This window comes from Strix aluco, chromosome 5 (genome assembly GCF_031877795.1).
Source record: "Strix aluco isolate bStrAlu1 chromosome 5, bStrAlu1.hap1, whole genome shotgun sequence".
NCBI lineage: Eukaryota > Metazoa > Chordata > Aves > Strigiformes > Strigidae > Strix > Strix aluco.
The window spans coordinates 30,078,483-30,103,478 of NC_133935.1; the positions used below are offsets into that span (position 1 = coordinate 30,078,483).

At 41.8% G+C, this 24,996-nt stretch overlaps 1 protein-coding gene across 6 annotated transcripts; it reads left to right on the plus strand.

Annotated features, from left to right (window-relative positions):
- Positions 1 to 166: 166 nt before the first annotated feature.
- LOC141924282 (cytokine receptor common subunit beta-like) lies at positions 167 to 24,078 on the plus strand. 6 transcript variants are annotated; one of them, XM_074826554.1, is made up of 14 exons: positions 167 to 333; positions 1,055 to 1,353; positions 4,315 to 4,438; positions 6,412 to 6,596; positions 6,912 to 7,060; positions 7,532 to 7,703; positions 7,800 to 7,932; positions 8,035 to 8,195; positions 9,098 to 9,243; positions 9,347 to 9,521; positions 10,387 to 10,477; positions 10,770 to 10,839; positions 14,859 to 14,962; positions 15,246 to 24,078. In XM_074826554.1, the coding sequence occupies exons 2-14, from the start codon at positions 1,284 to 1,286 to the stop codon at positions 16,441 to 16,443; spliced, it is 2,778 nt and encodes a 925-aa protein (XP_074682655.1). In that variant the 5' UTR covers positions 167 to 333; positions 1,055 to 1,283; the 3' UTR covers positions 16,444 to 24,078. The 6 variants fall into 6 exon arrangements, with proteins under 6 accessions (XP_074682655.1, XP_074682650.1, XP_074682652.1 ...); XM_074826555.1 differs by having other exon boundaries at positions 223 to 333; positions 1,258 to 1,353; XM_074826549.1 differs by having other exon boundaries at positions 7,800 to 8,195.
- The last annotated feature ends 918 nt before the right edge of the window (positions 24,079 to 24,996 follow it).

Genomic DNA, 24,996 nt, shown 5'->3' on the forward strand with positions numbered 1-24,996 from the left:
CCTCCTAAGCAGTCCCATCTAAGTGCTTTGGGGGCTAAAATAGGAAGTACATACTTCCTATTTTACAGGCAATTACACAGACTTTCCTTGAAAGGGTGTGGTCTGCTTCTTTGAAAGTGGCATTTGAGGTGCATAGGAGATATAGCAGATATTTTGAAGACTTACTTGCCAAGAAAGTCCTGTGGTCAGTTTATTCCTTCTGTCTCCAGTTCTAGGGAAGTGTGGGTCTGCTGGTTTCTGCATCAGAGGATTCTGATGCTGTGGGGGGAGGCTGGACAGGGACAGTCACCCATCAGGTTGAATCATCTGCCTCACAGACATCTCTGGATCCAGGTAAGGGAACTGCTTCCTCTCTAGGGAAAGCAAATTGGCAGAGAGTCTGCTCTCATACGAGGGTTTGTGAGTCATTTAGGCATTCATTAGCCGTAACAATTATTCAAGGGCTCAGCTAGCTGTTTCTAGTGTAAGGAAGTGACATTCAGGAATCTGAAAGTCAATAGGAATTGAAAAGGAGATTTTCCATGCTCCCCTAAAGTAGAAAAGAGTCTCAGCTCTGTAACATACTTGAGTAGGTGAGTTTATTATACTTTTGAACAATGAGATGTCCAAAAGGACTTGAATTCCAGTATTGAACAATATGGTGTCTGGTCTTTGAACTACTCAATCTACTCTTAATCTCAACAATTACAAAAAAAAAAAAAAGATAAATTATTTATTTTGTATTATTTCTACAATTTGCAACTTGTTTGGGGAGCAGCTGGAAAAGTAGCATATTGAAGAGAAATCTGAAAGTGAATAAATATGAAAATTCAACCCCTATAGCTCCCAGGAGCTATGTAGTTGGGGATCATATTTTTAAGGAAAGGTAAAAAACAGAACACCATTGCGGTTCATTACGAAGACTTTGAGCATGAAGAGCAGAAGGATGACTGAATTTGAAGGTTGAGTTCTTTTCACAGAGTAGGATTTTTTCCTGTTGCTACTCAGCTGAAAGAACCCCTGCACTTCCTTGGAAATGTGCATTTACTTCTTCATTCTTTGCTCGTATTGCAAGCTCACACAATAAGAAGACATGGATTTTGTTCTACAGTAAACACTTGGAGAAGTTCTTTCTGAATGTCACTCCAAAACGAAGCCTAAAGAAGTTCCCTAATTCAGTTTTACTTCTCTTTATGTGAAATGAAAAGAAGAAGCTCCATAACAAGCAGAGCAAGAGAGTAGCCAGTGTACAATGAAAACAATTATCTTCTGAATTAGGATCAAGCTTGTGCACGGAGGACAGTATGAGCATGAAAGAGATTTTCATCCTTCTGCTGAATCTGTATTTGGTCTTCAGTGTCCAAGTCATTCGAGGTGAGTTTCAAATTTATACTCTCTTTTATCCTTCCATTATTGCCTTTCTTTTTTTATGTGTCTCCTTCTTTCAGCTAATGTCTTCTTCATTTCTGCTTCCTTGTGCCACCATTTATGCTGTAGGAGAACAGACATCTCGATCAAAACCAGTGTGTAGCAGATGCATGTGCAGACAAATCAGTTGAATGTTGGTGGTATGGACAGATGAAACACTAGACAAATGGATGAGATGAACAAGCTGACTGGTTAATGAGTGAATAGGAGAAAGAATAGACCCTGATAGTTAGTGAAAACATAGGAAAACAAAGGGCTGTGTGATCCATATGGTAGTGTACAGGAGTAAAGTACAAGTGGACAGACACAAGACGCAGATGTGTGTGTGGGCTACCAAGAACATCATCCAGATGACTTGATTTTCTTGTGGAATTGCTGACAGAAAAAGACACCATCTGCCATATCCATTGCTTGTGTTTCTGAGTTTAATGTCTTTCCTCTTCCCATGCAGAGAGATTTTCTCTCTTTCTCTCTTTCTCTTTCTCTCTCTTTCTCTCTCTCTTTCTCTCTCTCTTTCTCTCTTTCTCTCTCTTTCTCTCTCTTTCTCTCTCTTTCTCTCTTTCTCACTCTCTTTCTCTCTTTCTCTCTCTTTCTCTCTTCTCTCTCTCTCTTTCTCTCTCTTTCTCTCTCTTTCTCACTTCTCTTTCTCTCTTTCTCTCTCTTTCTCTCTTTCTCTCTTTCTCTCTTTCTCTCTTTCTCTCTTTCTCTCTCTCTTTCTCTCTCTCTTTCTCTTTCTCTTTCTTTGTCTCTTTGTCTCTTTCTCTCTTTCTCTCTTTCTCTCTCTCTTTCTCTCTTTCTCTCTCTTTCTCTCTCTTTCTCACTCTCTCTCTCTTTCTCTCTTTCTCTCTCTCTTTCTCTCTTTCTCTCTTTCTCTTTCTCTCTCTTTCTCTCTTTCTCTTTCTCTTTCTTTCTCTGTCTCTGTCTCTTTCTCTTTCTCTCTTTCTCTCTTTCTCTCTTTCTCTCTTTCTCTCTTTCTCTCTTTCTCTCTTTCTCTCTTTCTCTCTTTCTCTCTTTCTCTCTTTCTCTCTTTCTCTCTTTCTCTCTCTCTCTCTTTCTCTCTTTCTCTCTTTCTCTCTCTTTCTCTCTCTCTTTCTTTCTCTTTTTCACTTTCTCTCTTTCTCTCTCTCTCTCTTTCTCTCTCTCTCTTTCTCTCTCTCGCTTTCTCATTTTCTCCTTTTCCTTTTCCTTTTCCTTTTCCTTTTCCTTTTCCTTTTCCTTTTCCTTTTCCTTTTCCTTTTCCTTTTCCTTTTCCTTTTCCTTTTCCCTTTTCCCTTTTTCCTTTTTCCTTTTTTCTTTTTTTCCTTTTTTCCTTTCCCTTTGATTTAGCAGAGCTGTGAATGGGAAGTATCTCCTTGGATCGCACAATGCATCAAGATTAAGCCTGTACCCATCCTAAACATATCAGAATAAAAGTGTTGTCAGAAGGTGTGTGTGGTGGTTTAGTCCCTGCTCGGGTCTGAGACCACACGGCCGCTGCCCCTCCCCCACAAAGGGAGTGAAATACAAAGCCCCGGGGCTGAGATAAGGAGAGGTTTAATACAACAGTGCAACAGCAACACAACAAACAACAACAATAACAATAAGAATAACAGTAATAACAATGAACAGGGCAAGGTATGTACCGATACAGCAGTGAGAGCAGAGAGATCGCAATAACACCCGCGCTCACCGATTCTCCCGCGCTCCCGCGCTTGGGTGCCAAGAGGTGACATCAGCATGGTATTGAATAACCCGGCTAGAGCTTCCCCCCACTGCTGGGGAAACTTAACCCTATCCTAGCTAAACCAGGACAGTGTGCCTGATGGACATCTACCTTTTAAAAGACAGATGCCAATGCCTGATGTCTGCAGCAGCTGGGGGAATGATGTTGCCTGGCCCAGTGACAATTGCAGGACATCTCCCTTTGAGATCTCTGAGGGAGGAAGTATTACAGTGTAGGTCAACTGGTCTCTTGTCATTCCAAGCCTTAGCCTTACATCCAGACCATCCCTTTCTGTGTAAGATGCTCCATTTTCTGGTTATGCAAGGAATGCTGTAGAACTTACTTTCCACTGGTTTTCAGTAAAAGATCAAGGTAAGGTCCCTCTTATGCCTGCTAGCTAAGACACCATCATACTTTTCTGATGTCTTTTGCCAGTAAAAAGCCCCTCAACCAAGCTGATAGTAGTTCTCATCCAGAAAAATTATTTGAGAGGACACACTTAGGTTTGCATGCAGATATCTCTGTCATCTGAAGGTCATATCCCAATAGTGCAGCACAGATACTACCTTCAGAGAAAATAAAGAAGGAGAAGAAAACAACTTGCTTTGTAGTGCAAGTACCACAGAAGGCCTGTATTTTCCCACTTCACAGTTGTGAGATTAAAAAAAAAAAGTTATTGCTGACGAGAGGTCTGGCCATTTCTGGGTCATAAATCTAGTTCCAACAAATTAGATTGGGCATTCTTCTGAGTCTTAACAAGATTCATCCCAGAGCATTTCACTTTTAAATATACCTTTCTAGTGTCATAACCTTTACTGTGAGGTTAGTGGCAAAGAAGTCCCATACAGCAACACACAAAGATGAAATGATCACCATATGCTTGCTTACTATGATAACTACTGATACCCAGAGACAATCAGTATTTGAAAAGTGATACCTTAGCTAGAATTATGTGCCTTGCAGGCACAAAGGTCTTACTTCATTGTTATTACTTGTAGCTTGGTTTGGACACTTGTGTATTGTGGAGATATGCAGAATGGCCACAACTCTACATATTTTCACCAAGAGTTGTTTTCTGGTGCCATGAGGAGAGTAGTGTTATCAGTGCCTTCCCCATTCTGCTGGCAGAATTGCTGCGCCTCCTGCTGTCTCTTTCTATTTACATTTGTAATCATTGCATCTTTTTGCCTGAATTCCTTTCTCAGAGAGTATCCCTATGAAGAGCTTGAGCTGCTACAATGACTACAACTCACAGATGACCTGCACATGGATGGAGCATTCAGAGGCTCATGCCCTTATTGGTATGATTCTTTACCACAGGCGTGATAAGTAAGTACCTGAAATGTGCTGTGCTGGATGAAAGTCCAAAGGGAAATTGGCCACCACTTGGAATCCCAGGGACCAGAAGTCAGGTTTTCAGAAAGCATGGCCACCTCTTTCTGTCATTGGGTTAAAGTAAAAGTTATGTCTGCTTCTGAGGCCTCTTCTAGGAAGGGAGGAACAAATAGGGTGTGCTAGTGGAGTTATTTTTATCACCTTTACAATTATTTTTCCCATAATTTTTCAGTGGGATCATAGATATGAAATAAGATGAGGCATATAGGTTGCTGGTAATGGTGTGGAGAAGATGGTGTCAGAACAAGTGTGAGCCTGAGTGTTGTGTATAAACTTAAAAGGGAGGAGACATTCCCCCTGTTATTTTGCCCATTTAGGACCATCACTGAGAGTATGGTTTTGGTCACTTCTGAGAAACATGTATAGACTGTGTGTTTGTGAGATAGAGAAGACTGGTAAGTTCATCTGTGCTATCACTTTTCCTCCCAGAGATACTGGTCTGTTTATGACAGTATCTCTCTGTTACATCTGTTTCCTTATGAAAAGGGAACTGATTACCAGACTGGATCAATTGTGAGGATAAGAAAGGATAGATAGAGAGGAATAGTCAAAGGAGAGAAGAAGACAAAGATGAAAAGCTGAGAAGAAAATGAATTTGAGCCTGGGGATACAGTAAGGAAAGGAAAGAGAAAGAATTCTTGATTTTATTGTAAAGAAGAGAGAATTAATAGACCGAAAAGCAGCTGAAATCAGTCTTTGGAACAGGACCTTGAAGCTAATACTTCTGGGAAAAGATGATATATAATTATTTGGCCCTTTGGAGGATTCTGTGAAAGATTGTTATGTGATGGAATGTGTGGATCACACAGGAAACATGGCTAAAGTGAACTAATGAGACAAGCAGGTATTAGGTGTGGACAGTCACACAGCTGAAATCAAAATGGCCAATGATTAAACAGGACGAATAATTCACTAAATCTCAGACTGCAAGGGAACACTAGTGAGTAGATAGAAATATCTTCAAGACTTCATAACCCTTGAGCTGACTCTTGTTTAAGGGTACACACATGTATGGTCAGCCCTACCCATACTTCAGGAATATCCCTGGTTTCCTTCCTTCCTAATACTCAACTTTTAAAAATAGCAATAGTACTGAATAATGCTTGCTGACATATAGTTGACTAGAAGACTCCATCCTATCCTGGAAAACAGTATTTGGCCTTAGATATTCACAACTTAATATTTCTCATCTGAACTGGAACAATATAATATACTGGGCATGAAGCCATAAGCAAAACAAAATTCCAGAAGGTACAAAAAGAAGCAACACATTTCTCCAGCAGCTCAGACTACTGCAAGCACACAAAGCTTATCCTCTCCCTTCTAGTTTAAAATATTGTTTCTAATTTTCATGCTCCTTAGCCAGGAGAAAAGGATGATTAACATTCTAGATAAAATCTTTAATGAATACGTAAGGTCCCTTGGCAGAACAGAACTACTAACGATACAGAAGTACATTTTGGTTGGAGAATTCTTTTTTAAAGTGTCTTTCTGGGACTGCAGAATTAATGTCTTTAAGAAGCTAAGGATCATCAGAAAGTTTACTGCCTTTCACTCTAAGTAAAATGTGCATTTCCATTACATTAGTTTTCATCATACTATTTCTCACATTAAAAAAAATGAGATTACATAGATTTAGGCTTAAAGCTAACAAAAATAGACTGGTACCAAAATATAACATTCTGCTACACAACTTTGAAATGGGAAGGCATTTGACAAAAATCCTGGTGTTAAAAATGTTTGTCATATTAACTGATGCAAAATGGGACTAATATGTACAGTGAGAGAGTAAGTGCCCAAGTAAATTATAACAACAGAATGGGACGGAATTGGTTTCAGACATATAGTTTTGCATTAACTATAGGTCTCCAAATCAGATGTTTATAGATCACTTCCTCTGTACACAGGGAGAACAAGGAGATGCTTTGCAAACGCCAGCCAGAAAATGACTTACGAGAGGCCCCAGACTCCTATGTGCACTGGGTTTGTCGCAACACTACAAACAATTTTGGAATAGGGGTAGATGACTTTTACAGCTTCAAACCCAACAAGATACTTCAAGCAGAACTAAATGTCAGTCTTTTCCAAAATGGTAAGGATTAATTACCAAATTCTCATTTTCCAATGAATATTAGGGATCTTTGAGAATGTATTTGCTAGTCAATCAGCAAGTGAATTCCACTTCCATGGTGAAAACTGCCAAACACATTGAGAAGATGGGGCAGGGAAGGGAGTGGGCAAGTTTCTGGGGGCAGCTGGACCTGGAAGGTGGACTCAAGCAGGAGCTACTTGGTGTGGCAGGGATAAGACGGAAATGAGAAAGTTTACCTAGACATTTTCTTTCCCTCTTTATGTCCCTGTCCTCACAATCTCATCTCATCTCATGGGTTGTACCTTCACCTTCCAGTTCAGACCCTCCCACCTCAAAACCTCTCGGTCATCTTGGTGAGATCAGGAGACTTCTTGCTGACCTGGAAAGCAGCTGATGGAAGCCAAGGGCTGGGCAATGCACTGGAGTATGAAGTCACTTACAAGCGGCAGTGGGAGTCCTGGGAGGTAAGAGCCGAGGAGGCGGGCTGTCCTGGTTTGGGCTGCACTGTTTTGGGTGCTTGAGAGCCTGTGGTAAAAGCGGTGCAAATGAATGGCCTTTCCATTCTCAGGCACTGTAAGAAGGTGCAGCAAATGTTGTTTCAGGTCAGTTGGAAGGGGTTCTCTTTCTGTTTGCAAGTAGCTTGCCTAGTGAAATACCATTTGTCCTGAGTTGAATGCAAAGATCTGTTCTTCACTGGAAAAAGCACCGCACTTGATTTTGAGTTGGATTTGATTTTGCCCTGAAGTACTCCCAAATGGAATTAAAGCACATTCCAAGAGGAACCTATGCGTTCATGTGGGAAAATGGCAAAATACATTTGAAGCTGCTTCTCCTACCAGGAGGATGCACTTTTATTTTTTGGTAGTTTTTAAGCGTGCATATCCCCAACTCCCCCGTTTCCTCCCTCCTCTCTCTCTCCTTTCTCCCAACCACAGAAAGCTGCCTCGCTCTTGCTCTCCAACACCACACTTTGCCATCTCAGCCGTGACAGCCTTGTCCCAGGGAGCAGCTACGTTGCCCGTGTGCGAGCCAGACCGGGCCGGGCCAGTGGCTTCTCTGGGCAGTACAGCGAGTGGAGCACGGAGGCGTCATGGGAGACCCCTGAAGGTAGTGTGGGATGGAGCAGGGCCTTGCAGGGCTGGAAGTGCTGGCTGAGAAGAAAGACCTTTCCTATCACTTAGCTTGCTCTCATCTTCTCTGAAGGTGGCCTTCAGCCCAGGAACCTTCGCTGCCTCTTCAATGGTGCAGATCGTCTGATGTGCAGCTGGGAAGTGAAGAAAGAGATCATCACCTCTGTCCTCTTTGGCTTGTTCTTCAGGGCTACTCTGGCATCAGCGTACGTGCTCGGCCCATGGCAATGGGCCTGTGCCTCTCCCATGGAGTTTCTGCCCTGTCCCATTCCCCCTGGTCTCAGCTCAACCTCTTTTTCTCCCCTCAGAGAAGAGGAGTGCTCTCCTGTGCATGAGAGGGCTTTGCCCCACGCCCCGTACGTGGTCCAGAGCTGTGAGATCTCTGTTAGCAACTCCAGCAGTCAGAGCCAGTACCGTGTGTCTGTCCGGGCCAAGACAGAGGAGAAGCTGATTGAAGCCTACAAGAACAGTGAGTTGCTGTGTTGTTTCTTGCTTCTCCTGGTTGTTTCTTGGACAAATACCTGTCTGGGCAAGTGGAGCTGAGGACAGCAGTGGTGAGGAAAAGCGGGTGGGAAGAGGAAGAGACCGGGACTGATGAAGGAAGGAACTGGACGCTGTGTCAGGTCAGAAGTCTGGGAGAGGTGGCTTGTAGGTGTGGAGTTCCTCAGTGGCACTTGTTACTATGAGGGAGGTGGTGGCAGTGCAAACTGCTGTGCAGGAATTCAGGTTGTGACCCAGAGCTTCTCCGTGAGCGACTCACCCTGCTGACTTCTCTGTGATTGACCTTCATGAGTGTCCCAGGTGACAGGGAGCCGTGGTGAGAGGTGTTTGTGGGGAGTGTGTCGTTATGTGATTTCTCATGAAGCCAGTGCAGCTCTTGCAGGTTTGTGCAGTGGCCCCTGCAGCACTGGATGAGGTCAGACTCATCTGCTGAGTGAGGTGCACCAGGTGGATCATCTCTGCCTGCAGGTATCTGGAGGTACTGGTGCTACTTTTCACAGGCTAAAGCTGGGAGAGCTCCTGCAGTGGGTGAAAATATCAGGTAGTAGCTCCAAGAGAGCTGAAAATCTGTGGAAATGTGGTGCGCTAGTACAGATGTTTCAAATATTGATTGCTTTACTGCTTTTCTGTACACAGGGAGCGCTGTCGATATTAATGGATACGCATTTTCTGTTATTTAATGTGTCTACTGGTTAATTGCATTCAGCTAGAAAATGAAGATGCAGAGAATGGAGAAGTGTTAAAAAGCTGGGAGTTCTTGCATTGCATAAACCAACATTGTTTTCAGTGCCTGGAAACTATTCACAGTGGTGAAAGGGAGTGCTGGACCATTATGTGGGTAAGTACTCTGAGACATTCCGTGTGTTCCAGTTAAGGTGCTGCCACCTGCAAATGTGTCGGTAACAGTGACAGAGAGCCAAGAGTATGAACTGAGGTGGACAAAACACACTTTGGGATATAACTTCATAAAACAGAGATACCAAGTTGAGTACTGGAAAAACAACCAATATGAAAAGGTAAGTCTTAGAAAGTGCAGGAGTCCTGGGTTTCTCTTTGCTGGGCAAAAGGGAAGAACAGTTCCTCTCACCTCTGGCTTTTGTGCTTCTTTCTTCTTCCCAGACTCTCCAGACATTAAATATCAGCAACGATGAACCTCCTTTCATCTTCACGCAGCAGATGCTGGCATCATCTACAGAATACAGGGCAAAAATGCGTGCAAGGGTGAATACACCCCTGGATTATGAGGGGCCTTGGAGTGAATGGAGTGAGGAGTTCACATGGAAGACTGAGAATGGTACTTTTCATGCAGGCTACTTCTGTGGACTGTTAATGGCTGAAATGACTCTATAGAAAACTATATTTTCTCAGCTGGGGTTGAAGCTAGGTCCAGCCATGAGCTAGCTGGGGTTGCTTCACAAGGTAGCTGTCCTGTCTGCATCCTTGCAGTACAGCAGCAATGCTAATGGAGGAGGTGAGCAGGAATGACCTTTTAAACTTCTTTCCTGCTTCCCTTCACAAGGTGAATACAACCAACCATAAACTTTCCACATGGAGAAGTAATCAAAGATCCTGCCCAAAGGTTTATTGTTGTTTCCAGATTCCAGTAGTCCATTCTGTTAGCAATGACTGAAGAGCCTGAGACTGCAAGAAGACAGAATATAAGCCATCAGTCTTTTATATTTGTGGAGTGAATATAGGGTTGTGTAAAACACACAGTAGATTCTAATGGATATAAAACCTTTACATGTTTTTGCTGTTTCTGGACTTAGAGGCAGAATGTCTGCTATCATATGGGCTTGTGCCCAAAGTAATAGGATCTTACATGATTTGTCCTGAGGAGGCTTGTAAGACAGTAGGCAAATATTGATGAGAGTCCCCAGGAAGAAAGTGGTATGTTGTTGATGATAAGTTATGCCCATTAGCAGAAAAAACTTTCGTAGAAAGTCTCCGTGACCCCATCTCTTCAGGACTGTACAGAGTAAGGCAGACCTAAGATGCTTGAAGACATTCCTATTGTTCATGGTTAGAACATACCTAACCATCTATTTATTAGCACAAATTGTTTAGCTGATGTAAGTAAAGAACAAAAAAGAATCAAAATAAGGTAAGTAAAAAATAAAAAAGAAGGTGGATACTTATTTCTCTTTTCTGTGTTTCAGTTCTGCCCCCAGTGGTTCTCCCAGTGGTGCTCCCAGCTCTCATCATCACTTTGCTAATAGTTGCTTATTGCAGCTATAAGTATTTCCTCAGGTAGGCTTGTGCTGTGACTTGGAGGTCTAGCAGCTTGTTGACCTTGTGGGTGGCATAAAGGCTGAGGCACTTCTTGTCCCCCATGGGAGAGAGGTCTATGTGGAGATGAGCCGTGGTGTGCGATGGGCAGCCTTGTGCACGTCTGTGCAAGGGTAAGAGTTGGGTGGTGACATGCCAGAGCCTTGGTGGTGCCTTCCTGTGCTGAGCAGCACAGTGTACGGGGTGCATTTTCTTTTGGTTGCAGCCATGTTGAGAAGCAAATCTTGAAAACTCTGAGTTGTTGTTATTGCAGGAAGAGGAAAATGTGGGAGGAAAAGATTCCGAACCCCAGCAAGAGTCTCCTGATCCAGAGCTACCTGGGGGTAAGAGGGACCTGTATCTTGAAGAGTTCATTATTTCTCTTTCTTTTTCACGACTTCCAGTAATCTTAAGCACTCTTCTTGTCTCCTAGTTCACAATGAACAGACATCTTCTTTAGTCTATGACTTATTTTTAGGAGAAGTTCTGGTCATATGCAACATAAGTGAGTTCTTATATTTATACTAGTAGACTTCTTTGTGTTTTGCTTGTCAGCATTACTGTGATTTAAAATCAAGCTAGAAAATTTTCAGTAATTTCAAATTTTAACTGACTGAAATAAGCTAGTGTCATTAGCAACCTTCATGAGCTGGTACTTTCATTTATCTCCAAATAGTAATGAACAGTAATTCAGAGCTTTTTAGAATAGGGCGGTAACCCTACTAAAGAAACTTTTATTTTAAGGAGTTGGGTTTTCTGGAATAAACGTCACCACATGCCTGTCTGTTACCAGGACAAGCATTCTTTTTAGGAAATCAAGGAATACACTTAGATAGCATTTGTTAAAAGATGTGTAAGTAGAACCTCCTTCCCTTCTTCCTCCCTTCTAAAAAAACCCAACAGCTGGAAAGGGTGGTACAGGCATCTCTAGATTTTGGTGGTCTTGCAGACTTGGAAGAACAGCTAATTCAATAATGTGCCCACAGACAGACAGACAGACAGACACACATACTTTTTTATAAGAGTTGATTCTGTTCTATGTTCATAAGGGATGGGCTACAGTAAGTATAGATACATGGCAATTCAATGAGTGTAATTTACAACATGGCCTTTGTGTGAGGCAAATGAACACTTACAGTATCTACATTAGTGAGTGAAATAGTTAACATGTTTGTTAACCTTTGCACATTTGTTACGTTGCTGTAAAATGGACTTCCATGGTAATGACCTGGTTTTATACATAATTTTCAAATAGATGGCAAAGACAAGGCATGGATTCTCTTGTGCCAGAAGACAAACTCGTTATGCTTATACTAAAGTCTCAAGTTAGTTTCTTTTGCCTGATGTCTACAGTAAAAACTTGAAACTTTTTCCCACTCTAAGAAGCACCTTAATAACTTTGTTTCCTATCCCTTACCTGTTTCTCTATCCACAAGTACTCACTGCCTTAGTTTCATGATTTTGAAAGATTCTCTCCCTGCATTGAACGTTTTGAAAACATTCCAGTAATTCTGTTTCTCTGCTCAGCTGATACAGAATGACAGTCATTACACTACTATAGGTGAAATATTGTGCAGAGTGTCCTCATATGGTGCTGGAAAAGAGTAGACACTGCACAAAGCAGTAGCTTTGAGGTTTATTGTGGTAGGAACCTGCAGCATTTCTACGAGCTCTTTAAGGGAGCAGCTCCTGTCTCCTATGCTGTATAAAGGTAGAGTAGAGTAGAGTAGAGTAGAGTAGAGTAGAGTAGAGTAGAATAGAATAGAATAGAATAGAATAGAATAGAATAGAATAGAATAGAATAGAATAGAATAGAATAGAATAGAATAGAATAGAATAGAATAGAATAGTTCAGTTGGAAGGGACCTACAATGATCACCTAGTCCAACTGCCTAACCACTTTAGGGATGACCAAATGTCAAAGTATATTATTAAGGGCATTGTCCAAATGCCTTTTAAACACTGACAGGCATGGAGCATTGACCACCTCTCTAGGAAGCCTGTTCCAGGGTTTGACCACTCTTTCAGTAAAGAAATGTGTCCTAATGTTCAGTCTAAACCTCCCCTGGTGCAGCTTGGAACCATTCTCACGTGTCCTATCGCTGGATACCAGGGACAAGAGATCAGCACCTCCCCCTCCACTTCCCCTCCTCGGAAAGCTGTAGAGAGCAATGAGGTTGTCCCACAGACTCTTTTTCTCCGGACTAGATAAACCCAAAGTCCTTAGCTGCTTCTCACAGGACATTTTTTTCAGCCCTTTCACCAGCTTTGTTGCCCTCCTCTGGATGCATTCAAGTACCTTAAAATCCTTCTTAATTGTGGGGCCCAGAACTGCACACAATACTCATGGTGAGGCCACACCATTGTTAAATACAGTGGGATAATCACTTCTTTTGACTGGCTGCTTATGCTGTGTTTGATGCACCCCAGGGTGCAGTTTGTGATTTTGGCTGCCAGGGCACACACTGCTGAGTCACACTGACCCTGCTGTTGACCAGCACCCCCAGATCCCTTTCTGCATGGCTGCTCTCCAGCACTCCTCTCCCAATTTATACTTGTGCCCAGTGTTACTCTGTTCCAGGTGCAGAATCTGGCATTTGGACTTGTTAAATTTTATTCCATTGATGATTTCCTAATGCTCCAATCTATCTAGATCCCTCTACACAGCCTTTTGTCCCTCGAGAGTCAATGGCACTTCCCAGCTTGGTATCATGTGCAACCTTGCTAATGGTGCCTTTGACTCCTGCATCCAGATCATTGATAAAAATATTGAACTGGCCCTAGAATTGAGCCCTGAGGTGCACCACTGGTGACTGGTCACCAGCCAGACATAGCCCCATTCATTACAACCCTTTGAGCTCTGCTCTTCAGCCAGTTCTTCACACAGCACTCTGTGTATACCTGCTCATCTCACAGTTAGACAACTTGTCCAGAAGGATGCTGTAATGAACAGTATCAAAAGCCTTACTAAAATAAAAAAACCCCTACATCCACAGCCTTCCCTTCATCCACTAGGTGGATCACCTTACTATAGAAGGATATCCAATTAATTAAACAGGACTTTCCCTTTGTGAATCCATGTTGAGTGTGCCTGGGGATTGCATTGTTCTTTAAATGCCTTTCAATAGCACCCAGTGTGATCATCTCGATAATTTTTCCAGGAACTGAGGTGAGACTAACAGGTCTGTAGTTTCCTGGGACTTCCCTCATGCCCTTCTTGTAAATTGGAATAACACTGGCTAGCTTCCAGGCAGCAAGGACCTCCCCAGACTCCCAAGATCTTGGGTAGATGATCAAGAGGGGTCCTGCCATGACGTCCGCTAGCTCCTTCAGTACTCTGGGACGAATACCATCAGGACCCATGGACTTACAAACATTCGGCTGATACAGCGTCCACAAATAGAAAGTCACTGTTCCCACATTCATGGCCCTCCGACTCAGAGGACTGGGCAGTCCAAGGTCTATTGGTAGTATTAAAGACTGAGGAAAAAAAAGCATTGAGCACCTCTGCCTTTTCTTCATCCCTATTAGTCAGGTGGCCACCATCAACAAGTATTGGTCTAATGTTTTCTTTAGACCTCCTCTTGCTATTAACGTACTTAAAAAAGCCCTTCTTGTTGTCTGATACACCACTGGCCAGCTTCAACTCTAATTGAGCTTTGGCTTTTCGTGTCTTCTCTGCATGTACAAACCACAGCTCTATAATCTTCCTGTGAAGCCTGACCTTGCTTCCAGAGATCATGCCATTTGTTTTTCCTCTTGAGCTCCAGAAGGAGTTTCCTGTGCAGCCAAGTGGGTCATCTGCCCTGCTTGCTTGGCTTATGACACACTGGAATTGCCTGCTCCTGTGCTTTTAAAAGGTGGTTCTTAAAAACTGACCAGCACTTACGGACTCCCAAGCCCTCAAAAGCAGATTCCCAGGGGACACTGCTAAGGAGCTTCCTGAATAGCTTAAAGTTTGCTCTCTTGAGATCCAGGGTAGCACTTCTGCTGTCTTTTTTCTCATTATTCTGAAAATTTTAAACTAAATCATTTCATGACCACTGTGGCCAAGACAGCCACCTACCATCACGTCTCCCACAGGTCCTTCTCTATTCACAAATAACAAGTCTAGGAGGGCATCTTTCCTAGTTGACTCACTGAGTACTTGTATTTACGTCAGTGGTAAGGCAATACGGGTTTGAAGTAATCATCTTCTGGAGAACAGAACACACCTTGTAGACATATTAGTGAAGTTGTATTCCTATTTCTAGATGCTGTAGGCTTTCCTATTTGTTTTCTTTGTCCACAAGGAAAGTACGGTTCTTGGTTCTACTGCCAGTGAGACACTGCTCTTTTGTCATGTCTGATTTTTCATTTTCAGAAAGTACATTTAGGAAACTGGCCAACAAGCAGCCAGCTGGACCTCAGCAAATACAACCTTTCAGAGAAGATGGAGCAGGCCAGTTTCCTTGAAGTTGTGGACAGGTGAGTGAACAGCACAATAATAGTGACACTGTGGGTGATAGTCTCAAAGAGCTCCCTAAGTCATGGTAGGATATAACCAAATGTTCTGTCACTAAAAAGCCAATACAAGTTGCTTTTGAGGAAGGGATACAGTTGTTTGCTATCTGCGTTAGCCTGCTTCTCCAGGAAAGATTTTTTCTAACCCTATATGTAGCTATGTGTGTTTTCAGCTAAGCTTGTTTTATATTTAATGTTTACCTCAGTAGTATCTCTCATAAGCAACGTTTAACTTTCCCACATTCAGGCAGACGAAGACTTTGGCAGAGTACCCTGAGGTGCAGGCTAAAAAGACAAATATTTCCCCTGTTACTCTGGACCTACAGAACTCATATCATGCTTTAAATGAGCCAGAGCACGCCCCAGTTGTCTTCTCAAGTCAGACTGCTGGTCATTCCTTTCCTGTTTCAAGGAGAAACAGTGCTGATGAAAATATTGCTTCCCAGACAGCAATCCCTTGCTTTGCTTTCAATGGTCCATACTTGTACAGCCCAGTGATGTCCTCGCAGCCTGATATGCATCAGACCCTGGAAGTGGACCCAGTGGGAGCCCGTGAGAAATCAGTTTCCCTTCAGTATGTTACCCTCCCAAAGGAAGACTGTCCCCAGGCTCCACAGAGGCAAGAACAACCAGGAGCAGGCCCTCCACAGCCCTTCCTGCTCCCAGCTCAGAAGGAAATAATGCAGCACCTTGACGATGAGAAAGAAGTCTCACCGGCCCCACCAGCCTGCAGGAAAGGCACAAACATGAGAACAGAAGAGCAGAAATCTCCAAAGGCTCTTAGCTGTACCACATCTCCTCAGCAGTGCCCCTTGGAGTACATCACCACAGAGAGCCTGTTTCTGCCATCAGCCAGTGACTCCACGCATCCACCACTTGTCACTGCTGGGGAGTTACCTTGTGACCCACAGGAGTCCCAGCCCCCCAGCGACCACTCTTGCCATGAGTTTTCTTCTGGGAAAACTGCTGTCATGGTCTCCATTTCAGGTCAAGCGCCAACCTCTTCTCCTGAATTGCACCTGGATAAATTTGGAGACTATCTTACTGTGCCTTTAGGTCTCCATGGACATTCAGAACCCACAAAGATTTCTTTGCCTGTCTTACAGAAGGGAAATGATCTTCATAGAAAGCAACCTTTGTCAGAGGGTAACTTGGTGGTGTTAAACCCTGACAGCAGTGAGCCAGTTTTCCTTTGCCAGGTTGGTGACTATTGCTTCCACAGCCTAAAATCCAGTGTAAAGTTGGATATTAGTGAGGAAGACCAGCAAGTCAAGAAACCTTCTGAAGGCAAGACAACATCTGGGAAGCCTGTATCTGATGATAAAACCATCACTGGCAAGGAGAAGGATGAATCAAAAATGCAGGCTATTCAGCTTTTCAAAAACCTGAAATCAAATGATTACTTTTCCTGGCAGCAATCTTTGAGGATCACAGAAATCCGTTAAATGGGCAAATATTAATGAATACCAAAGCTACAGGTAATTGAAAGAGCTTGCAACTATCTGATGAAAATGAATGCTCAAACAAATAAACCCCAGTTCCCTCTTTCAGCTTTCAGCCCAACATGTTGAAAGACTTGAAGTAGCTCAATACCCTTCTCAATGGCCTTCATGTGTTTGTCATGAAAGACAATCCAAGTATTGCCCTTTGGTGTTTTTCAAACTTTTTGGCTTATCCACAACGAACAGTTTAGCCTCCTCATGATCCTGTGACAGATCACAGTCATCTTGCAATAATACCAGATTGCCTGAGGCAAAACTCATGGCAGGAAATGCAGACAGAACAGCATGAAATGCTATCATCAGAAGAAGACACGCTTAGAAACCTTGGAAAGAAAAATTACATTCTTAAGAGCAGGTTTTTTTAACTTTTCTGTGTGTGTAAAATAGATCTAAGAGACACAAAGAGCTCTCATATCTCTACCTTTTCACTACTGGCATGAAACAGGCATTGTCTAAGTTGAAAAAACCCAGAGAGTAATAGAAGGGTAAAGAAAAAATGAGAAAAAATTGTTGAAGTCCAGGAAACCTTTCTTAATGTCAAGATACAGTGTATCACAACATATTCTAAGGGAAGAAGGAAACATTACTGGGATACATGAAGTAGGCTGTAGGGAAGCATGAGGAAGGAGATACATTACTGAAAGAAAACCCAAGGACTTGTAAGTTGCAGTGAGAGGAAGGGAGCCAGGCAGGTAACAGAAAGTGACAGACAAGAGATGTGGTGAAGGTGCACAAGCTTGTATCTGCTGGGTTTTTTCTATTTCTAATTGTTAAAGTACTATATGATTTTCTTTTAAGTTCATTAGCTGTTTATGCATGATACAATTAATCTTAACCATGAAATTTATTCTTAGGTTTTTTTCTGAGTAATAAGCTGTGTTGAGAAAGAGAACCCATTTTTTTGCCCAGTTCTGCTGTAAAGAAAGTGGTGCAAAGTAAGAGCATTTGTTCACAGTTGCCACTCTGTGATCAGTAAAAAGCTTTGGTTTCAGACCTGAAGGTGGGCTTGCATTCCAAAAAAGCATGTTTCTTTTTTCAAATATAGAATTTGTACTAATAAAATACTATTTCTTCCTGTAAATCTTTCCTTCCATATGTTAAAAACATTGTGATTGCAATAACATTACTATTAGCTCATCTGATCAGGCCTCAAAAAATTCTGTAAATTCAGCTATGTCAGCTGTGATGTAGGATGTTTTCTCCTGACTTTGCTATATTATTTGACAGAGATAATGAGAAGGTGGTTTGTGTTTGTGTCAGCTGATTCCTCCTGCTGGGTTAAGGGGACATGGCCGATTCAGAAATCGCAGTGAAATGTATTGGTTCTTTTCAGAATTTAAATCCTTATAAATACCACTTTAAATCTGAAAGGTGTGCAAATTCAGTCTGGTGTTCTTGACAGCAAAAGGCAGGCAGCTGCAGTCTCTGATAGAGAATATTGATGAACACTTTAAGGGATTTTCAATTTAGTCCTTTCTTAATCAATGGATTTTTTTGTTAAGTCTCTTCTTTGGCCTTTTAGGAGTAGCACAAATGATTTCTTCCAGTCTGTATGATTGAGTCTATCTAGACATGTACTAAAAGGAGATGTTCAAATTCATATGCAAATTTGGTATCTGGATTCACATCTTAGATATGCATCATCTTGCTGGACCTTGAATTGCTGTGGTTTTAATAACCAAGAAGAATAGTGAATGGGAGAACTTTTATTCAGCTCAGTGGCTTTTGGATGAAGCCCATTTGCATTGTGATCAGTAGTCTAAGAGCTATCTGTTCCTCCTGTCCTTCTGCACTTCACTGGGCATTTGCAGAGGCCACTTTTGGATTTATAGATACAAGAACATTTGATATGACCCCACAGAGCAGATATTATGATCTGAAGATCACTTCAGGAGCCTGGAACTTGCAGAGTAACATGCCATTGTCAGGCTAGGGGAGCTGAACAGTGGTTTTCTTTTGCAACTATAATGATTGTTTTAGGGCAGAATGAGTTTCTGTTCTAGGGACTCATTGTTCAGTACCATTATATAAAATATGTAATGAACATTGGAAGCGGGGGTCAAAACCTGTGGCTCTGCTGTGCCAGAGGAATCCGCTTCTTACTGGGTTACAGAATCAAAGCTGCCATAAACTTCATCTGTTGCTGATCCTATGAATCTTCCATTCTCTCCTGCATGAGGTCCAGCTGCAGTGGGGGTGGTAAAAAGCATTTTACAGTCCTGCAGCCTGGTGATTCAAGACTTGTGAGTCCCAGGTCTTCAACTTCCTGATCATTAGTTTTAGCCACAAAGTTACTGTGCAAAAGGAAGTTGCTGCTCCCTTCCCCAGTGCTAGGTACTGATATGCAGGAGATGAATCATCATTTGGGTGATTCAGGAGCCAATTAGGACATGCTTCTCTCTGTAGGGCTTCCCACTAAGTAGTTCCAGCCCCTCAGCCTGTACATCTGAGTGATGATTCACCAGTGTTTCCTATATAGTCAAAAAAGGAGAGGTAGGCATCTCAATTAAATCTGTAAATCACATTTTACAACTCTCTATTTACATTGAATATATAGTTATGAAATCATTGCAACTCTTTCCTTACTGTATGCTCAAACATCAAAGATTCTTCCTGTGTTTTAACAGCAGGCATTTTTATCTTTGTTGCTCTGAAGTAATCGCTTTATTATTCTCTTATCATAATCTTCCTCAACCAGAAATATATTACCTGAATTTTCATGAGATTAGGGTAGTAAGTATATTGTGACCTCAATAGCTCTAATTAAGATCCATGCTGAACTAGTCTGTGGTTCTGCTTCTGCTAGCCTGGAAGTTGTCTTTTATGTAAGGAAGGAAAATGAGGCTGAATGGTTTGATAGAAAAGGAAGCCTGCAGTGGAAAGCCCTCCAAGGCCTCAAGGAACAATACCTGGAGAATTTCTGAGAATCTTGTACCTCTGCAGGGTAATGGAAAACCCAACACACCCTGCCAGTCCCTGTGTAGTTTCTGGTCCATTCAGGCAAACACATTTGTACACACAGTCTTACTCCCATACAACTCCCTTGAACGATCTCTGCCTCTTCTCACTCCCTACATGCTCCCTCTGCTCTCACTACAGAGCTGAAATTTCCATGAAAAGACACCCTGCATGTCATGTTCTGTATGTGGGGAATAAGTAGCACAATGACTTCATGCTTGCTTAGGCCCTTTTTAAGTCCTTCCAAGTGGCTGCCAGGATTCTGTATGCTCCAACCTTGATCCTAACAACTCCTCATATTACACGATGGATGTTTCACCATGGCATTAGGTGGGTGGACCCAGACTCCTCTGCAAACTTGCTCAGCATAAGCCAGCTTTAGGTCAAAAGCTTTGTAGATTCATTGTGTCCTTTCCAGTTTGCTGGTAGAGGAACATATGGTCCTCGTTGTTGAAGGATAGTTTGTTTGTCTAGAAAAGTAGATGTAAAGCTATGTGAAGCAATTGGATGGTTTTTCCTATTCTCTTTTTAAAATTTTTCCAGCTCCTTGTTTGCAGTGTGCACATACATTGCAAACTTTTTAGATGAGTACTTTTGCATCTGCTATAACATTGCAGTGTACTTCTGTTTGTCCTTCTGCTGCAGAGGAACATAGGATGTTGACACACATTTTAATGTTTATTTCATTCACTGCAGATTCATGATGGATTCATGATGATGTTTCAGCATCTAAAGACACCCTTTTGTTCCCTTCTATTTGCAGACGAGACTGTAATATAGGAACATAAGACTAACACATTGGGTCTAAACAGTAATTCCGTCTTGCCCAGTATTCTGTCTCTGCTAATATTTGCAGTGGATGCTTAAAGCCAGGATGTAGTAGACATGGAAAAGTATACAGTAAATAATTAAATCTTTAACCAATATATTTGCCTGGTATCTGACTCAGAACCTTCCTGAGTTGGAGGTTACATCTAAGCTGTTGTAGAATTATGGACTTAATGGCTCTGGCCTTTAGAGATTCAACTCATCCCTTTCTAAAACCACTTAATTTTTGGCTTAATAATGTCTGATAACAAAGCATTAATCAATTTGTTTATAAATAAAAACATTCAAACAAAAAATGCCCACATTTTCCTGGACTCATTTTGTGTCAGTTGCATGATAAGTTTCTCCTTTGCTCTTGTTTTAGCAGAACTGATAAACCATCATTCCTTATTCACCATCTCCTGTTTGAGATGCTACAAACTTCTATTAAATCATCTTTCAGTTGTTTCTTTTTCCAAGCTGAAGAATTCCATAGTAATTAGTCTCTCTTGCTATAGATCCCATATTTCTGATAACACTTCTGTACTTTTTCTGTTTCCAGAGTATTCTAGAGTATTCCTTCGGAGATGGAATGACAAGAACTGAATATGTTAATTTGAAACATGTTAATTTGCCAGTTTGTGATAATTGGATTCTCCCATTACTATTATTTGTCTGCTCTCACAGGTTCTTTGGTCTTGTTGTATAGTTAGAATTCTTTTTTTGTCACATGAATTTCTATCTATTTATTAATACTCAATTGATTAATTGATTGAGAGCAGCCCTGCAGAGAAGGACTTGGAGATAATGGTCAATAAAAAATTAGATATGAGCCAGCAATGTGAGACTGCAGCGCAGAAATCCAGCTGTATCCTGGACTGCATCAAGAGAAGTGTGGCCAGCAGGTCGAGGGAGGTGTTCTGCCCCTCTATTCTGCTCTCATGGGACACCACCTGGAGTACTGTGTTCAGCTCTGAGGTCTCCAGCATAAGAAGGACATGGACCTGTGAGAGCAGGTCTAGAGGAGGGCCATGAAAATAATCAGAGGGCTGATGCCTATCCTATGAATAAAGGCTGAGAGAGTTGGGGTTGTTCAGTCTGGAGAAGAGAAGGCTCTGGGGAGAACTTATAACGGCCTTTCAATATATAAAGGGCCTTATAAGACAGAGAAACTTTTTAACAAGGCCTGGAGTAACAGGACAAGGGACAATGTTTTTAAGCTGAAAGAGGATAGATTTGGACCGGATATAAGGAAGAAATTTTTTACAATGAGGCTGGCGAAACACACAAACTTGTTGCCCGGAGAAGTTTTAGATACTCCATCACTAGAAGTGTTCAGAGTCAGGTTGGGTGAGAGGTGTCCCTGCCCATGGCAGGGGGATTTGGACCCTTCCAACACAAACCATTCTATGACTCTACAGTCATATGATTCTGATTTTATACCCCATTTATACCTAATAACTTAGGTTTTCTCCATCATTGTTAGATTGGAATAACGCAGATAAAATTGTATCTTTCTCAGTCACCCAGATCTCTCAAGTAAGTGATCTCTTATCACTCAGCTTTCCAGATCATTTATAATTACGTTGAAGATTATAAATTCCTGGGAGAACTCACTTAAATCTTTCCTCCAATACGAAAACTAACCATTAATTTATCTCGTTTGTTTTCTGTCCTTAACTGACTTTAATCTACATGAGAACATTCCTTTTACCTCTTAGTTTCTTGGAACTGCATTTTTGAGAGACTTCATCGAGCTTTTTAGACATCTAGGTATGATACACTAATTGCATAACCCTGTATCTGTTTGTTTCTGGAATTATTCCAAGAACTCTACTAGTTTTATGAGGCATGACTACTCTCTACAAAAGCTATGTTAACTCTTTCCCAGAACATTTCCCTCTACTATTTCTACTTTTCATTATAGTTTGTATCACCTATCCTGTACAAAAGCCAGTCTGATTGGACAGTATTTCCCTGGATTCTTCTCTGAGTACGCCTCAAAAACTTACATTTGGTACTTCTTTTTCTCTGATACTGAGGCCTGTTAAAGCCTTTGATTATTTACTACTACTTCTTGTTCTTAAGTTTCTTTACAGATTTTATTACAAGAAAGCAATTGAGTAAGAATGTAGGTTATGCTTGTAAAGAAAGTAATTATGTTTTATTAAACTGAAAGATTTAGTTGGAAAAGATAAGTTATCATTTTTTGCTCTGTGTCTTGCCTCATTTACTTTTTCAGAATATTAAGGCTACAATAATCCTACTTTTAGAGTGTAGGCCTAAATTCACTTTTGAGTTTTTAAATGATTCTTTAAACAGCTTTTTTGGCACAACAAACATTTGACCCTTTTAACAGCTTCTTGGGCTTATTTTTGCCAATCTTGTTATTTTTATGTATGCCCTTAAAACATTATTGTAGTAATCTTGTGTCTTTTGTTGTTTCAACTTGTACAAGGTCTTGTATATTATTCAGGACTAAATCAGTTTGTTTCTTTTCTTGTGCGTGTTTTCACAAATAGCTCCAAGAAGCAATCATTTACAGTGACTAAAAAAAGTAGAATCTGTGACTAGATCCATACTAGCAAACAAAGTAGACCAAGGTCCATTTCTGTCTGTAAGAGCAATTGACATGGAGCAGTCATGGAAGATTCATGTATCCAAGCTGTTTCTCCAACAGTAGAAGGTGGCTTCTTTCACAGTGCATATTGGAAACTGTCCCTGGCTTGCTCATCGACATAGACAAAACCCATGTCAAAGCATTCACTAAAAATTGAGCAGTCTATGGCCTCATTCCAGAGTTCAATCATTTGCCTTGTCCTGGTTTAGACTACCAGTGCAGACATAGCCTCATCGCAGTTCACTGTGATGTTTACCTAGTCTAGTATGATTGGATGTGCTGGGTCTGTGTGTGTGGTGGGGTTTTGGTAGCTGGGGAGGGGTCTACAGCAGTGGCCCCTGTGAGAAGCTTCTCGAAGCTCCCCTGGCTCCAAGTTGGACCCAACTCTGCACCAAGGCTGAGCCAAGTAGCAATGGCAGCTGCACCTCTGTGATAAGATATTTAAGAATGGGAACTTGAGAGGGGGAGGAGTTGCGAGGGAGAGTTGTGCGGGAGACACCTATCTAAACACCAAGGTCAGTTGAAAAAAGAAAGGAGGTGGGAGGAAAGTGCACCGGAGCAGAGACTCCTCTGCAGCCGACAGTGAGAGGGCAGGCTGTCCCCCTGCAGCCCTTGGAGGTCCACGGTGGAGTAGATGCCCACCTGCAGCCCAGGGAGGACCTCATGCCAGAGCAGGTGGCAGTGCCTGAAGAAGGCCGTGAATCTGAGGGAAGACTGGGCTGGAGCAATTTATCACTGGGAGGACTACGACCTACAGGAGAAATCCACGCTGAAGCAGTTCATGAAGAGCTGTAGCCTGTGTTGTGGACTCACACTGGAGCAGTTCATGAAGAGCTTCAGACTGTGAGGATTCATGTTGGAGAAACAATGTGAAGTTTGTGGAGGACTGTCTCCCATGAGAGGGACCCCATGTTGGAGCAGGGGAAGAGTGTGAGGAGTCCTCCCCCTGAGGAGGAAGGAGCAGCAGAAAAAACGGGTGATGAACTGACTGTAACCCTCATCCCCTGCTCCCCTGTGCCACCCTGGGGATGAGGTAGAGAAGTCGGGAGCAAAGCTGAGCCCGCAAAGAAGGGAGAGGTGAGAGGAAGGTGTTTTTAAGATGTGGTTGTATTTCTCACTGTCTTACTCTGTTTGATTGGAAAATTACTGTTGGTGGTGATGATGTTCAAATTAAATTGATGTTTTGCCTGTGACCATAATGGTTGAGTCATCCTTCCTTGTCCTTGTCTCAGTCCCTGAGCCTCTTGTTTTATTTTCTCCTCCCCCATCCCTGAGGGGTAAGGAGTGAGCCAGCAGCTGCATGGTGCTCAAACCACGACATTGGACTGTCCCATTGTTACTGTATGTCTGCCCTTCAGGGTCACTGGTCGTCTCTAGCATTTCACTCCCCTCCTTTTTGTCAGGTGATTGATAGCATAGCATTAACAGTATACCATTCCTTTTAGTGTGGGATAAGATTCTGCAGCCATTGAAATTCTGTAGTACAGCACAACTGTTGACACATACTCTGTTTGACACTATACTTTCTTTAGCATTAATGTGTAAATGTAAACTACTCTTCCTGTACAAAATGTGTATTTATGTATTAGTGTTCCACTGAATATCTTCTCTTCATTAAACTTCCATAATGCCTATTACATTTTTTTTTTTTTAAAAAGGCATTTGCCAATGGTTCTGCCATTTAGACTGTATTTTAGAAGTGAAGTATTTGTATAGTTTTATATGCTCTGCTTATCTGGGTTATTGTTTTTCTTTGTTTTTTCTTACCTTCTATTCTACCAGTTTTTCTAGGTCACAGGCTTTCTGTGATTTCAGACCACACAGATACATCAATCTTAACAATTTACTTTCCACATCTGGCATGATTTCCTTGGTTTTCAATTTAAAATTGCCTCATAGCGTTTTTATCTTAAATGTCAGCAGCACTGATTCTGTTTTGATTAGGTGGAACCCATCTTATATAAACTCAATCTGCTTCAAAAATTTACCAGATACTAATAAATATAATCCCCTTTTCCCTACACAATTTTATCAATCATGCATTGAGTCTCTGTTATCTGACAGAGTGTATAAAACCATTGAAGAATGCTACCATGCGGGACTGCATTTTC